At 35.4% G+C, this 15735-nt stretch overlaps 1 protein-coding gene across 2 annotated transcripts in view; it reads left to right on the top strand.

The window, feature by feature from the left end:
• STIM2 (stromal interaction molecule 2) overlaps positions 1-15735 on the top strand; it is a 163354-nt gene that overhangs the window by 116231 nt on the left and 31388 nt on the right. For both annotated transcript variants that reach the window (XM_003258557.3, XM_003258559.3), the window contains exon 4: positions 14469-14580. In XM_003258557.3, the coding sequence (XP_003258605.1) occupies positions 14469-14580 (112 nt within the window). The remainder of the gene's footprint in view (positions 1-14468; positions 14581-15735) is intronic.

The following is a 15735-nucleotide window of genomic DNA, read 5'->3' as shown; positions in this document are numbered from 1 at the left end:
TACATATTAGAAGCTTTACTTCTAATATTGTGCATAAGGAGCCCTTCCTTACTTTCCGGCACGAAAAGATGTTTGAACTATCCAGCAACAAGTAAACTTAGGGATTCTGAGGCTTCTTAAATACTCATACCTATAGAAACCCCAAGGTACAGCTATTCTTTCCCAGATAGACGAAATCCAAAAGTGAGTAAGAACACAGAGCTTGACTGCCTGTATTCAAGTCTCTACATAACACTTACTAGATTTGTGACATCGGACAAATAACTTGATCTCTCTGTCCCTGACTTTCCCTATTTGTGAAATCTCGCTAATAAGTACCCACCCCCCACCTTAGAGGGTTGTGCTGAGGATTAAATGAGTCAACAAGTATATAGAGTTTAGAACAGTATTTGATAGCTAATAAAGCCTAATGTTTGTTGTTATTAATATTGTTAAAAGGCTACCATACTTTCTTGGAGAAAATCACAAGCTACAAAGTAATGGAGAAGCTCGCAATTAGTAGAATTCTCTACCTGCATAATTGAAGAAGAACTAAAAGATTTCTTTTTTAAATTTTAATTTCTTAAATGAAAGTGATTTCAAATTTAGAGAAAAGTTGCAGGACCAGAGCAAAGAACTCCCATATACACTTGTGTCTAGATATCCTCCCCTCCCCTTCCAATGCCACCATTTGCCCTAATAATGGCCTTTTATAGCCAAAGGATGCAGGATAATGCATTGTACCCAGTTATCCTGTCTCTCTAGTCGTCTTCAGTATGGAAAAATTCCATAATACTGCCTGGACTTTCACGACGTTGGCCAGGAATCTTCAAAAACATCACTTTTGTAGTAAATAACTAAATTAGGATTTGTTTGATATTTTTACATTGTTAGACCCAGGTTATGCATTTTGGGCTGGACTATCAGAGGAGTGATTCTTTTTATTATATCATTTTGGGTGGCACTTGGTATCATTTGCCTTATTACCAATGGTGTTATCTGTGTCATTTGATGAATATAGTGTCTGCTGTGTTTCCGCAACTAAAGGCATTTCCCCCACACCCAACAAATGTGTAATTAATACTTTTTCTTTTTTTTGGTGGAGAGATACTTGAGGACTATTTAAAATAACATTCCTCATTTCACTTTTTAGTTCTAGCATCTATAAATGTTTTTTGCCTGACTTAATTATTGCTCACATGGTTGCTAAGTGGTAACTTTTTGAATTCCATCATTTCTTCTACTTATTATTTATTTGGCGTTCTACTGTGAGGAAGAGATTTAAACAGAGTGTATATCAACATCTTGTCCGTGAAGATGGTGGGAGATGACAGACATATTTTGAAGCTAGGAATTGGAGAAAGACTGATTCTCAAAAACTTATGAATGCTTTGAAGATTGATCTTCTGTATTTATTTATTTATATCCTATTTTATTCAGTTAGTTTTGAGTTTGTTACTATTATGATTTTGATGCTCAAATTGTCCCAAGTTTAGTTAATGGGAGGCCTTTCTAACTGGCTTCTATGTCTTTTTATATCCTTTCTAACTGGCTTCTATATTCTTCTATATCCTTTTTTAAGGATTAAGGATATCCTTTATTCTTTTATATATCCTTGATATCCGTCATTTTTTGAGCTCTTCCCTACTTATTGGCACAAAAAGGTATCCAGGCTCATTGTGTTATTTCTTAACCTTAATCCTGGAAACAGCCATTTCTCCAAGGAACCCTGGTTATTTTTAGCTAAAGTGCTATTTAGAAACCAAGATTTGGGCACTAGGTATGCTCATTGCTGCTGAGATATTGTTGTTCCCAGACCTCAGTGGACAGAGTTAAGAAACATGCACACACCTTATATTTCTTTTTTATACTGAAAATCATGAATTCACACTGATACCTGATAAACTCCAATTTTAGTCCAACACTTTGGGTTAATTCTAGCTTAACTCCTTTTTCTATTTGTACTTCCCTTCACTGACAGTGAAAGCTTGGCTCTGTTATCTTAATATGTTTACTTAGTTGCTCAGTCCCTCTGTACATAGGCAGGGTCCTGACCCCACGGGCTGCTACCTCTTTCAGGGGCCTGCCTTATGTGGGCCTCGGCCTTCACAAGGCTGCCACCGTATTGTCCGCATTATAGAGATACTAGCTACTATTAGCCTGTCTCATCCGCATGTGGGACCAGATTACTTCTGGGCAATTGAAAGACACTAAAATGAATTTGGAAATTGAAAAAAAACTTGGGAGAAAGATCAGAATGAACACTATCCAGTAACTTGGTGTAAATGAATCAATCTTTGTGAGTTTATTTTGATTACTGAAGCACATTATTCACATTTTGCCTTTCTCATATGATTCTCTGGCTGTCGACAAAGGTCCCCTATGAATGGGGAGCCTATTTAGTAATTTAATCCTTTAACCATTGTGTCAGTACTACAATTAAACAAACTTTTCCTAAAAGTTATTTTTGCCACTAATAGTATTAGTTAAACCACTGCTATATATACCAGCTGAAGCCCAAGTTGGAAAATGTTATATACTAGGTAAATGTAGCTAATAATATTTGTGAATTATTAGGTTTTTAAATGCTAAATGCACTAGGAAAAAATCATATGTAATTGAAGATCAAACAAATTTCTGAGTACAGTTGCCTTGAAAATATTTCTACCGTTGGAATTGGCTAATTTTTCTATTATTGAAGAAACCACAGTTTACAAGTTTTGAATGTATTGTGTCTTCTTACCTGGAAATTGTTTGGCAACTAGCAGTGAAAGCTCAATTTTTAGCTGGCCTTTGATACAATAAAGAAGGTATTTATTAACTAGGCTTTTGTATTCATTTTTTGTTGAACTCCCTCTAAAAGTTAACACATTTGTTACATCATGCTTTCTGGTAGTCTTGGTAATAATTCCTTGACTCTAATGTTTTATTTATTTAATCCAGTGCCCAAAGTAATTACTGTGCAGTCAGTAAATATTTGCTGGATGAAGGAATTCCAAGTTGCGTACAGAAAATCTTTTGAAGAAACTTTCAAATTCTAAGAGAAAAAAGAGTTAATAGCAGAAAATTAAAGCAAACAGTTGTAAAGCTATAATTGAAAAACTATAATTGAAATGTTTCTTTATTGTCATTATTTGGAAAATAGCACCCTCTTTGTTTTATGAAGCTTAGTCACACTTTTGAAAGTTTGTTGTTTTATCTAGAAATGATTCTAAAAAGAATCAATGAAAGTGACATTTTCCTTGGCAGTCTTGGTTAACAGAATCATTTTGTCATCCATTCACTCGTCCAATAAATACTAATTGAGTTCCAACTATGTACCTGCCATTCCATGTTTAAGTGCCTGCTGTATTTTTGGCGTTGTATAACATGTTGGGGATATAGAATGAACAAGAAACACTGTCTGCAGAACAGCCATACGATTTGGGGATGCACTATTTCTCCAATTTTTTTATTTTTTTGGAGATGGAGTCTCACTCACTCTGTTGCCCAGTCTGGAGTGCAGTAGCGCGATCTCGGCTCACTGCAACCTCCACATCCCAGGCTTAAGTGATTCTCCTGCTTCAGCCTCCTGAGTAGCTGGGATTACAGGTGCATGCCACCACAGCTGGCTAATTTTGTTTTGTATTTTTAGTAGAGATAAGGTTTCACCATATTGGCCAGGCTGGTCTCGAACTCCTGGCCTCAAGTGATCTGCCCGCCTCTGGCTCCCAAAGTGCTGGGATTACAGGTGTGAGCCACTTGCACACAGCCTTCAATTTCTAATTTTAAGATATACCTTTGTTATTTCTCACCATCTTCATAGAACTAGGTATTGATAGTACACTTAGTTTCACTGATAATAAGATTGGAGTTTCTAATAGGAAAGGTAATAAAGCCTTCCCTCAGTGTCCCCTGTACCACTGTTGGGAACAAAACCCCTTGGTAATTTTTAAGTTCTGAATGTTCAAACATTTGCCAGCATTTACCTAGTGTCTCTAAAAATTACATGTAATTCTTGCATAATTAAAGAAAAGGAGCTCATGAGCAAAAGTGTGTATTTCTCTTGGTCCAGTTACTAATATCTGAACTCAAGTTCAGGGTGTGGCTTTAGGTATCCAAATATAGCATGTTGCAGGAATTTATTCCATGTTACAAAGACATGCCCTGCTGACCACTGTGCAAATGAGGAGCTGACATTCTGGCACTGTTCTAAACATAAGCCTGTCTTGACTGTGCTGAGCAGCTGAGCATCTAAAGTCTCGTTCAGAAGTGACCCCAGGAAGTCTATAAAACCAACTGAGTTAGGATGAAATGTGAAAGGCCTGAAACTTATTCAACTTTTAGATTTTAAAAGTTTTCATTTTCTTTCTTTTATATTAGTTTAAAAAATCTAATTTTTAAATCCCTGCAATATTGAACCGTAGGTTAATTCAGTTTTCCTGTGATAAATTATGTGTATCAGTGTAAAGAGAAACTGAGATTTTTGTAACTTGTAACACTCAATTGAAATTGGATTTAAAAGTAGTGAATACTGGTGTACACCTGTGTTGTTTTAGAATATGGTATTTTATATAAACATTGCAATAACACGAATATTTTTTAAACTGCTAATAAGTTTTTAGCTTCTATCAACATTTCGTATAGCCAACTTTAAATATAGTTACTTTGATTAATAATGTTTAGTCTTTCTTCTTCCTGACCCCCTTGCCAAACTTTTGGTAGATATAAAGATGTTTTCATGCTTTAAGAGAAGGCAGTGTATGTTTGTAACACATACTGTTTGTAACAGTCTGTACTGTTTTTAACTCTACTCTCCTGTCTCAGGATATCAGAAGTTGATTTCCCTAAAATACATTAATTTTCCCAAAGAAACTTTTATGCCAGTTGCTTTTTTTTAATTAAAAAAATTCTTAACAAGCCAGTTGCTTTCTTAACATTAAGAAAGACTTTACAAATGTTTTTAAAATCATAAATTTAGGACATAGCAGTTTTTAAAAAGTAGTATGAAAGCTATTAAAAAATAAAAAGCAGAATACATGTAATGTGCATCTTTGTTATATCCAAGGTCTGCCATAGCTGATGGTGAATTCGGCTGTATGTTGAGGTTTGAGGTTTCCTCAGAATGAAGGAGATGGTTAAGAGTTGGCCTTTGAACTCAGTGGGCGTAGTTCTAAATCCTGTTTCCACTACTTACTTGGTGTGTGAATTTGAGCAAGAGGCTTAAATTCTGAGCTTCAGCTTCCTAATCTATAAGCCAAGGATTATAATATTACATCTGATACCTACTTCATAGGGTTTTTGAGTTTTATGAGATGATGCATGTAAAGCATGTAGCACAGTTTCTGGAAATTGCCAAGTGCTCACAAAATGTTTGGTACTACTATTATTAACATGTCTCTACATACACAAAAATACCTTATTATTAGAAGTTAAGTTTTCCCCCACAGTATTTAGGTGATTTCACAGATCATCTTTAAAGATGTTTTGGATAGTATATACTTATATTAAATATAACAAATGAAAAGTTATATGGTAGTACTTCACTAGAAGGCTGTTTTGTGTTTTTAGGCTTGTAACATAATACAGGCATATGGCTAAGTGCTTTGGGTGCATTGGTTTTATAAGATTGCCTTTTACAGATGAAAGGAACAAGTAAATACATATATTTTAATCTTTTAAAGTTCATCTTTTATACTGACCTGTTTATATCAGGTTTGCTTAAAGCAAGGCACACAAATTCTCTTCTGATACCACTGTCGACCACACAACTTTAAATTGCTACCTCCACTATGTTATAAGTCTCTTTGGTTCTGTTCTGGAGCCAAGGATTCACCAGTGCTGCTTTAAAGTGAGATATCAGGCAGACAGTGTTGTTTATCTTTCACACAACTATGGGATAGCAAATTGATAAAAACAAAACAAAACAAAACAGGTTCTTTTATTTAAGGAAGACAAAAATTCAGTTATACATTCAGCTAATACTTAAATGGCAACTTGATGTGTTTACTGCAGTCCTTGTCTTATAGCAGCTTGCAATATAGTAGGAACGTAAGATGTAAGCAAACAGTTACAAAGTAAGGCAGCCCATATGATGTGCCATTTGGTAGAAATAGTTAAGCAGTATAGAAATTCAGGGGAGGAAGAGATTGCTTTCAGCTAGAGTATTTCATTCACTTAAACCTAGTTGTACAACTGGGATGTACCTATGCATGACTCGTGTCTTTTTTGGAAGGCTGCTTCAGCTGGGTGGCCACAGCCAGTTGCTGTTCTTCTCTATTGGTGGCTATTTTCACCCCTTACAATCTCTTCATTCTCCCTGTGATTAGGACCCCGCTGCTGTCAAAAAGCTTTCTGCTCTTAGGCACAGTTTTCATCCCTTTTTAAGTGCTGGTCTAAAATAGTGACATGGTGGTGGGACTGAAAGTAACAAATAGATGGGGAGAAGAAAGGGAAACTGTTTGGGTGCAGAATCAGGAACTTCATTCTCTGTTGTAGAAGTTGCCCTTTTGATAGCAGCATGGGTGAGGAGTAATGAAAAGGAGAACCCTCTTTTCCTGTGAAAATCCACAAATGTATAGTCCCGCCCTTCCGCATATTCTACCTCCCCATACCCTCTCATCTCCTGGAATTTTGGTTCCACATACCATCCTGTCCCCACTCTCCCATCCCCCACCATCTCCTTTGTTCCAGAGCCGTGCTGCAGTTCTGAATCTCCTGGCTGTTTGAAATCTTGTCTTTCAGGCTGTTAGAGCCGCTCTTCCAAATTGTAGGAATCACCTCCATGATGAAGACATAGCTCCATTGAGCTTTTCTGTTACTCCCTCCAGTCCTTTAGTAGGCCCCAATGTATACTTGATGTCTCTAGGAGAATCCTGAGTCCATTAATGTAATTGCCTGTGGCAGATTGCTCATATGTAACATTTAACTTTGGCATTACTGTTAGTACTATGTGTCTGAAAGATTTGTTTCTAAGAGAAAATATGTTTCAAATTTTAAACAGTGAGCTGTTCTAAATCAGCTATCTATAGTAGTAGTGGACTTACAGTCAGAAGGTTAGAGTTCAGTTCTAGCTCTCTCAGTTATTATGTGTGACCGTGTGTGATCACTTGGCCTCTCTTGGCCTAGATTGTTTGTATAGAATGTGGAGATAACCGATATCTTTCAAAGGTAGTTGTTGGGGATTAAATGAGAATGTATGTAAAAATGTATAGTAAAATATAAAGCCCCATAGTCCCAAAGGAATGTGGCATTTTTGTGTGCGTTAATCATGACTGTGTTAGGTAAAATAACAAGTTTCTGCCCTCTAAGAACTCATCATCCAGAGGATAAGATGAACATGGACAATTACGTTATGATATAAATCCTATGGCTGATATAAGTATAGGTGACCAAGGAGCACAAAGAAGAGCAACTCTAATCTGGAAATGAGTGGATAGAGAAAACTTCATGAAGGAGGGTGTTTCTTATCTGAGTCTTAAAGAAGAGCGAGCCTGGCAAAGAAGGAAGAAAGGAAAAACATTCCACATTGAAGGAGAGGCAGTGGGGCCTGGGGGGAACATTGTACAGAAAGCTGCAAGTATGGCTGCAAGTACGACTAGACCATAAACTATCTGTGGTACCTAATCTGATTATTAGAACCACTTAGCTTATTTTGAAGATGCAGTGTTACTGCACAGTGTTTAACAACTGTAGAAACAGGTTTGGTCTGTAACTTGGTTTGACCATTTACGAATCTTTTATACCTAATTAAGAACCTCGCCTCCATACACTTTTAGACTCAATATGATGATAAAAGTATCTACTTAAAAGGCTTATTGCAATGATCATTTGAAATAATGTTTGCAAATCTCCTGGTATTTAATGAACACTTAATAAATGTTAGCAGTTTTTTCATGGCTATCCTGAAAGTTCTTAGGGCCATTCTTTCCCTCTCAGTATTCTGTAATCTACTATTCTAGGCTAACACTTTAGCAATGTTTCATTAATAAATACCAACTCTTGTTTATTATAATGGAATCAGAGAAACAGTTTAAATGAAATTTTTCTTAGGAGTGGGGGACGGAGTCTCACTCTGTCTCCCAGGCTGGGGTACAGTAGCGCAGTCTTGGCTCACTGCAGCCTCTGTCTCCTGGGTTCAAGAGATTCTCCTGCCTCAGCCTCCCAAATAGTTGGGATTACAGGCGTGTACCACCATGCCTGGCTAATTTTTGTATTTATAGTAGAGACAGGGTTTTGCCATGTTGGCCAGGCTGGTCTCGAACTCCTGACCTCAAATGATCCACCCACCCTGGTCTCCCAAAGTGCTAGGATCACAGACATGAGCCACCACACACAGCCCAGTTTAAATGAATTTTAAAGGTGTTCTAGATCAATTTTATTATTTTGCATGTTAAGATGCAAGTACTGTTCAACACACAAATCAATAAATGCGCTACCTCACATCAATAGAATCAAGGTCAAAAACCATATGATTTTTTTAATAGATGCTAAAAAGCATTTAATAAATTCAGCATCCCTTCATGATAAAAACCTTCAACAAACTGGGTATATAAGGAGCATACCTCAACACACTGAAGGCCATATATGACAAGCCCAAAAGCTGTGTGTTTTGTGCCGAATGGGGAAAAATTGAAAGCCTTTCCACTAAGATCTGAAATAAGACAAGGATGCCCACTTTCACCATTTTTATTCAGTGTAATACCAGAAATCCTAGCCAGAATAATTAAGCAAAAGAAATAAATAAAAGGCATTCAAATTGAAAAGGAAGAAGTCATATTATCCTTGGTTGAAGAGGACATGATCTTATATTTAGAAAAACCTAGACTTCACCAGAAAACTCTTAGAACTGATAAATGAATTTAGTAAAGTTGCAGGATACAAAATCAACCTACAAAAGTCAGTAGCATCTCTATACATTAGCAGCAATCTCTCTGAAAAAGAAATCAAGAAAGCAATCTTCTTTATAATAGGTACCAAAAAATATACCTAGAAATGAATTTAACCAAGGAAGTGAAAAATCTCTACAAAGAATATTATAAAACACTGATTAAAGAAATTGAAGAGGATTCACAAAAAAGGAAAGACATGCTTATGGATTGGAAGAATTCATCTTGTTAAAATGTCTTTACTACCTAAAGCGATCTACAGATTTAATGCAATCCCTATCAAAATACCAATTATATCCTTCACAAAAATAGAAAAAAAATCCTAAAATTTGTATGGAACCACAAAAGACCATGAATATCTATAGCAATCTTGAGCAAAAAGAACAAAGCTGGAGGCATCATACTACCTGAATTCAAATAATATTACAAAGCTATAATAACCAAAACATCATGGTACCGGCATAAAAACAGACACATATACCAGTGAAACAGAATAGAGAACCCAGAAATAAATACATACACTTTCAGCCAACTCATTTCCAACAAAGGCACCCAAAATGTACATTGGGGAAAGAATGGTCTCTTTAATAAATGGTGCTAGGAAAACTGGATATCTCTATACAGAAGAATGAATCTAGATCTCTACCATATGCAAAAATTAACTAAAAATGGATTAAAAACTTAAATGTAAGATCTGAAACTATTAGAAAACATTGACGAAAGGCTTCAGGACATTAGTCTGGACAAGAAGCTTTTTGGGTTAAGACCTCAAAAGCATAGGCAACAAAAGCAAAAACAGACGAATGGGATTGTATCAAGCTAAAAAGCTTCTGCATGGCAAAGGAAACAATGAACAAAGTGAAGAGACAACCTGTGGGATGGGAGAAAATTTGCAAACTATCCTTCTGACAAGAGATTAATAACCAGAATATATAAGGAACTAAAACAGCTCAATAGCAGAAAAACAAATAATCTGCATAAAAAATGGGCAAAAGGCCTGAGTAGGCATAAAGACATACCAGTGGCGCACAGGTATACGAAAAAATGTTCAGCATCACTAATCATCAGGGAAATGCAAATCCAAACTACAGTGAGATATCATCACACCCCAGTTTGAATGGCTGTTATCAAAAAGACAAAATTTTACAAATGCTATCGAAGGTGGGGAGAAAGGGGAACTCTTATATACTATTTGTGGGAATGTAAAATAGTACAGTTATTAAGGAAAACAGTATGGAGATTTCTCAAAAAAACTAAAAACAGAGCTAGCATATGATTCAGCAGTTTCACTGCTGAATATACGTCTAAAGAAAGGAAATCATTGTTCCAAATGATACCTGCGCTCTGATGTTTACTGCAGCACTATTCACAATAGGCAAGATGTGGAATCAACCTAAGTGCCCATCATCAGATGGGTGGATAAAGAAAATGTGGTGCATATACACAATGGAATATTATTCAGCCATAAAAAAGAATAAAATCCCATTATTTACAGCAAAATGGAACTGAAGATCATTATGGTAAGTGAAATAAATCAGGCACAGAAAGACAAATATCACATGTTCTCACTCAGATGTAGGAGCTAAAAAAGTGGATTTTATGGAAGTAGAGAGTAGAATGGTGGTTACCAGAGACTGGGAAGCGAAGAGGGGAATGAAGAGAAGTTGGTTAATAGGTACAAAAATGCAGTTAGGTAGAAGGAATAATAAGTTCTAGTATTTGATACTAACGTAGGGAAATTAAAGTTAACAGTAATTTATTGTGTATTTCCAAATAGCTGGAAGATAATTATAATGGTCCCAAGATAGAGAAAAGATAAATGTTTGAGGTGATGGATAGCTCAGTTACCCTGATTTGATCATCACACATTGTATACGTGTATCAAAATACCATATGTACTCCCAAAATATGTATAACATCAATTTAAAAAAGAGAATCTGAGCTGTACTTAAATAATGTGGCTATGATATTATCCTGAATCAGTGGCACAGCTGGGAGTAAAATCAGGTCTGTTTCCATTTCAGAGTTCTTTTCATTAGTCTTAGAATAAATTACCAAAAATCGCTTTGAGACACTGACCTATAGCACTGGCCACAATTTCAAGCAGAAACAATATAAGTTAACATTTTAGAAGTTGGCATTTCTGTAGCTCTGCAGATTGGGAAAGATACCTTAAAAGGAATGGTGTATCTCTCTCTCCTTGCCCTCTGATGGAAGTGTTGTTTAACAACAGCATGTATAAAAGACCAGTGAGAGGCAGGTAATAAGGAACCAGGTGATTCTTAAATGAGTAATTCTTTTACCATCAAGAATTTCTTATGTAACCAAAAATCACTTGTACCCCAAAAGCTATTGAAATTTAGAAAATGTTAAAAAAGAATTTCTTATACATACAAATCCCTGTTTCTGTTTGTCTCACCACTAAAATGTAAAAATAGATTTTCATTAGACTTATTAATTAAACATGTTCTACTTCATTCAACAGCATCCCACAAATAATTTGTTGAGTGCCTTTATACCAAGTGCTAGGGTTAGAGTGATGAGCAGAAGACTTATACTTTACTGAAATAAACAGTTGTTGAAGTAATAATCATACAAATAAGTAGTTATAGTTATTTAAATGCTATGCATAAAAGCTACTAAGGGATTAATAATCAGGGGCCGGGTGTGGTGGCTCATACCTGTAATCTCAGCACTTTGAGAGGCCGAGGAGTTCAAGAGATCAGCCTATGCAACATAGCAAGACCCTATCTCTACAAAAAAAGGAAAAAAAAAAAGGTTATATAGTAATGTTCAGAAAGGTTCACTTGAAGAATTAAAGTTTTAGCTGAGATATGAACGTTTAATGAAACAAAAAGGTGGAGGGATAGCGAAGAGGAGCTTATACTCAGCAAACAGCACGTACAGAGGCCCTGAAGAAGGACGTAGTATGATCTGTCTTAAGAATTGAAAGACAACTAGAGTATTTGGAACAGAGAAAGCTAATGTAAAATGCAAGTCCTGGTCATGAGAAGAGAAGTGAAGGTGTTTACTAAGTATCACCAAGGAAACCACGGCAAAAGGAGAAGTGAATCTCCCCCCAAAATAAACGGTTCTGTTAGAATGTTGTTTTAAAGATTCGTTGTCAAGACCACTGCAATTTTCAATTTGCTAAGTATTACTAAGATTTGGGCAGTTTTAATATGTTCTTTTTCATTTGATTTTTCTTCATTTCTATACCGACTTACTGGAAATTGTGGGATGACTTTGATGTGCTGAAGTGTTTAGATCAGGAATTTTCACTGTTGAGCAGTCATAGAAAGAGAATCTTATCTTGTTTTCTTGGCTGGGGATTTTGTGTGGGTGTGTGAGGTGCAGCTGCACCATGAGTTTCTTGGCAGTCAGGACAGGGCAATTCTCAATGCAGTTCATCTTGAATAGGAAGAAACTTAAGAGTAAAAAGTCTACTTTGAATGCACTAAATTCAGTGGAAAACACCCAGGGCCTGAACCTTCAGCTGACATCCTGTTACTTGGTTAAATGGATACAGCAGCCTCAGGCCCATGTCCAGGTTTTATGGCAGGAACACATGAAGGGGAGAACAGTCAAGGCTTTGTTTCAGTATAAAACCATCAGTTACCACATCTAGTTTTAAATGTTTTTGGTTTTTGTTTGTGGTTTATATAAGTTTTTTCTCTAAAGAACACTTAATAAAAAAGGCAGATTGATGGAAACCTAGCTTTGCTTGCAAGTATGAATTCATATTTTTATGTAGCTTATCAGAAAGATTTTTTCAGATTTATTTATATACAGATGGATTCCCAGATCTGCTTTTATTGCTCACGTTTTCTTCACTCTCCCTTGATCTCTTCTGTAGTCTATAAGCATCGTGTTTTCCCAAACCCTCAAATTAAATGCAGACAGTATAGAACTATTCATTTTTAAGCACACTTAATCCTTCCCTTTGCATAAACTCATTATTACTCTTCATAAGCAGAAACCTCTGAACTGCATCCAGTGCTCAACTGCTTGTTTATATCTTTGCTGTTATTTAGTATTACTACTTTTAGAGTAGTATAAAGTTTTGTTCTGTGGACAGTTTGCCTGAGTTCAAATCCAGTCCTGCTGCTTACTTTGTTGGTTCCATTAGCTTTTTAGTTTTTAACTTCCAAAATAAAGATAATTATGTTAGAACCTCATAAGTTTTTTTTAAGACCTAAGAAAGTGCATACAAAGGACTTAATTTAAAATAAATATCCAGGAGAAGAGATGCTAGTTGTTTTATTCTTGATTTAGGTCCAATCTTCTAGAATCTATTAATAGCTGTCTTTTCTGGTTGATGTCATTTAGTCTAAAGATCATCTGTATGTTGATGACTTCCCACCAATACCTCTGTTCCTAACCTCACTTTTTGCTAAGCTCCAGACTTGCAGATCTGACTGCTACTCTATTATCTACACTTAAATGTCAAATGCATACTTCAAACACGTGTCTTAAAACAACTTTTGATCTCTATCACCAGCCCCTGCTCGTTTCCCCAATCTTTTCCTCCCCATTCTTTTCTATCTCAGTTAATGGTAGCACCCTCTGTACGTTTGACTTTTGTTTAGCTACCAGCCCCTGTCCATTTCATCAGCACATCTTAATAGCATTATCCCCAGAATATATCCTGAATCTGACTCCTTGTTGTCATCTTATCTACTACTATCATAGTCCTAAGACGATAACTCTTTCCTGTCTAGGCAATTTTGTAAGGAATGGTCTTCTTATTTCTCCGCATTTCATGATAAGACTGGACCATTTTTAGTCTTATTGTGAACAATCTGTTCTCCACATTGAAGAAAAATATTCTAAAAAAAGATTATTCCCCTTCTTTTTATTGAAAATAGAAAACTATCCAGAGTTCTTGAAAGCCTTTCATGACCTAGCTCCTCTCTGACTTTCTGCCAGTCTCTCAAACACTGCTAGTTCATTCCATCTGAAGGCTTTTTTTTTTTTTACTAGCCTTTTCCTCTCTTTGGGATCTTTTTCACCCATATCTTCACAGTGTGGCTCCTTGCAATTTTTAGGTCTCAGATGTCAACTCCTTAGAGAGGCTTACCCTGTGACATCTTTCCTGCTTTTCTTAAGTTAATCACTATCCGAAATTTCCCTTCCTCTTCTTCCTTCTTTCCTAAAGTGCCCCTCCCCAAACCCAAAGGAATTTAAGTTCCATACAAGGACTTTATCCGTTTTATTCACTGCCATATGCCCCGTGCTTAGAATGGAATCTGGTATTCAGAATGTTTTCAGTATTACAGTACTATATGGGTGGATGGCTAGATGAAAGAATGAACAAGTATGTATCTGGTAATTTTTCTACAACCAGAGGAATGATAGATTATTTCATTCTTACAAACTTTGTATAGGTGTTTGTTTTAGAATTAATCATGCTAATCTTTGTCCTAATTGCTTTTATCTGTCACTTCTGTTTTTGATTGTAAGGCTTTCTTCTTCTCATAGAGTGCTAGATACAGTTGTAGTACTTAATGTTGATTAAATTGAAAATGCAATCTAACATCTTTATATTCTCTGAAATTATAGAATATGTATTTCTGAAAGCAGGCGTGTTTAAAATACGCATTCCCCTTTTATCTCCTGCAGTTCATAATTGGACCCTTGAAGACACTCTTCAGTGGTTGATAGAGTTTGTTGAACTACCCCAATATGAGAAGAATTTTAGAGACAACAATGTCAAAGGAACGACGCTTCCCAGGTGAGTCTTTGTTATGCAAATGTATTTTCCATTGAGGGAGAATTATATGTTTTCCCATACTGAATCTACAAATTACTTCCGTGGCTGAGGGCACAAAGGAAATATAAATGTATCCATTCTTTAGTCTTTCTGAATTATGCATTTTCAAGTTTTAATCAATTTTTCTTGTCTAAATAATCAGGCTCTTGGAAAAATTACTTCCAAGGAACATGATTTTGAGTTTCAGAAGATGGGTCAACTATATCATTTGTAAATAACATCAAGGGTCAACTTTTGACTAATCTAAGAAAAACATTTTTATTTAATGCTGATTCATTTTTATGAACACATCTACTTGAATGGATTAATGTGCATCTCTTTCTTGTGACATTTTAAATGACAATAACCATCGAAATATGGTGTCTATACGTTATACCTGAATTTTAAAAATGAAATTAATAAAAAATAGCAACCATTTAAAAATGTATGCTACATACAAGTATTTTATATTATCTCATTTAACCCTCATGGTTAAAATGAGGTATATATTGTCTTTCCCATTTTAGAGGTTAAAAAAACCAAGTCAGAGACAAGTTAAACATTTCACCCAAGGCAGCATTTAAACCCAGATAGATTTGATAGCAAAGTCCAGGTTGCCAATTTATCCCTTAGATGTCTGAATCCAGTTTTCTAAATTTTATTTTCTAAATTATATCTAAATTGTATCATTTGCCAATACCAAATGATATAATTTAGAAATTATAGTTTCTAATTAATTTAATTAACTTAATAATCTTGAAGGATTTAAATGTCAAAATTTGCAATGATTTTACCAGAATTTTTTACTCTTACAAGATTGCTTCTTAAGTTTTATTTTTCCCTGGATGATTTCCTACATGAAAAAAGATTCTAATCAGTTACTACAATCTAATCATTATATGTAATGAAATATATACATTGTGTCCCTAGTCAACTTCCTTACATGCCCTATTTAGATAAGTATCCATTGTTGCTTTGAGGTTTGTATTTGGGATCAAGTTGAAAGTTTTCAAATCTCTCTTAAATGTATTCTGAACATCAACATTAGTATTTCTGATTTTATTATACACATGACTAGAATGATGAAATTATGGGGATAAGAGTCAATTCGATAAGTACTTACTGAATATCTTTTAT

Source organism: Nomascus leucogenys, chromosome 20, assembly GCF_006542625.1.
Source record: "Nomascus leucogenys isolate Asia chromosome 20, Asia_NLE_v1, whole genome shotgun sequence".
Lineage (NCBI taxonomy): Eukaryota > Metazoa > Chordata > Mammalia > Primates > Hylobatidae > Nomascus > Nomascus leucogenys.
Note: the sequence above shows the minus strand (reverse complement) of the source record. Positions and strands in the feature narration are given on the sequence as shown.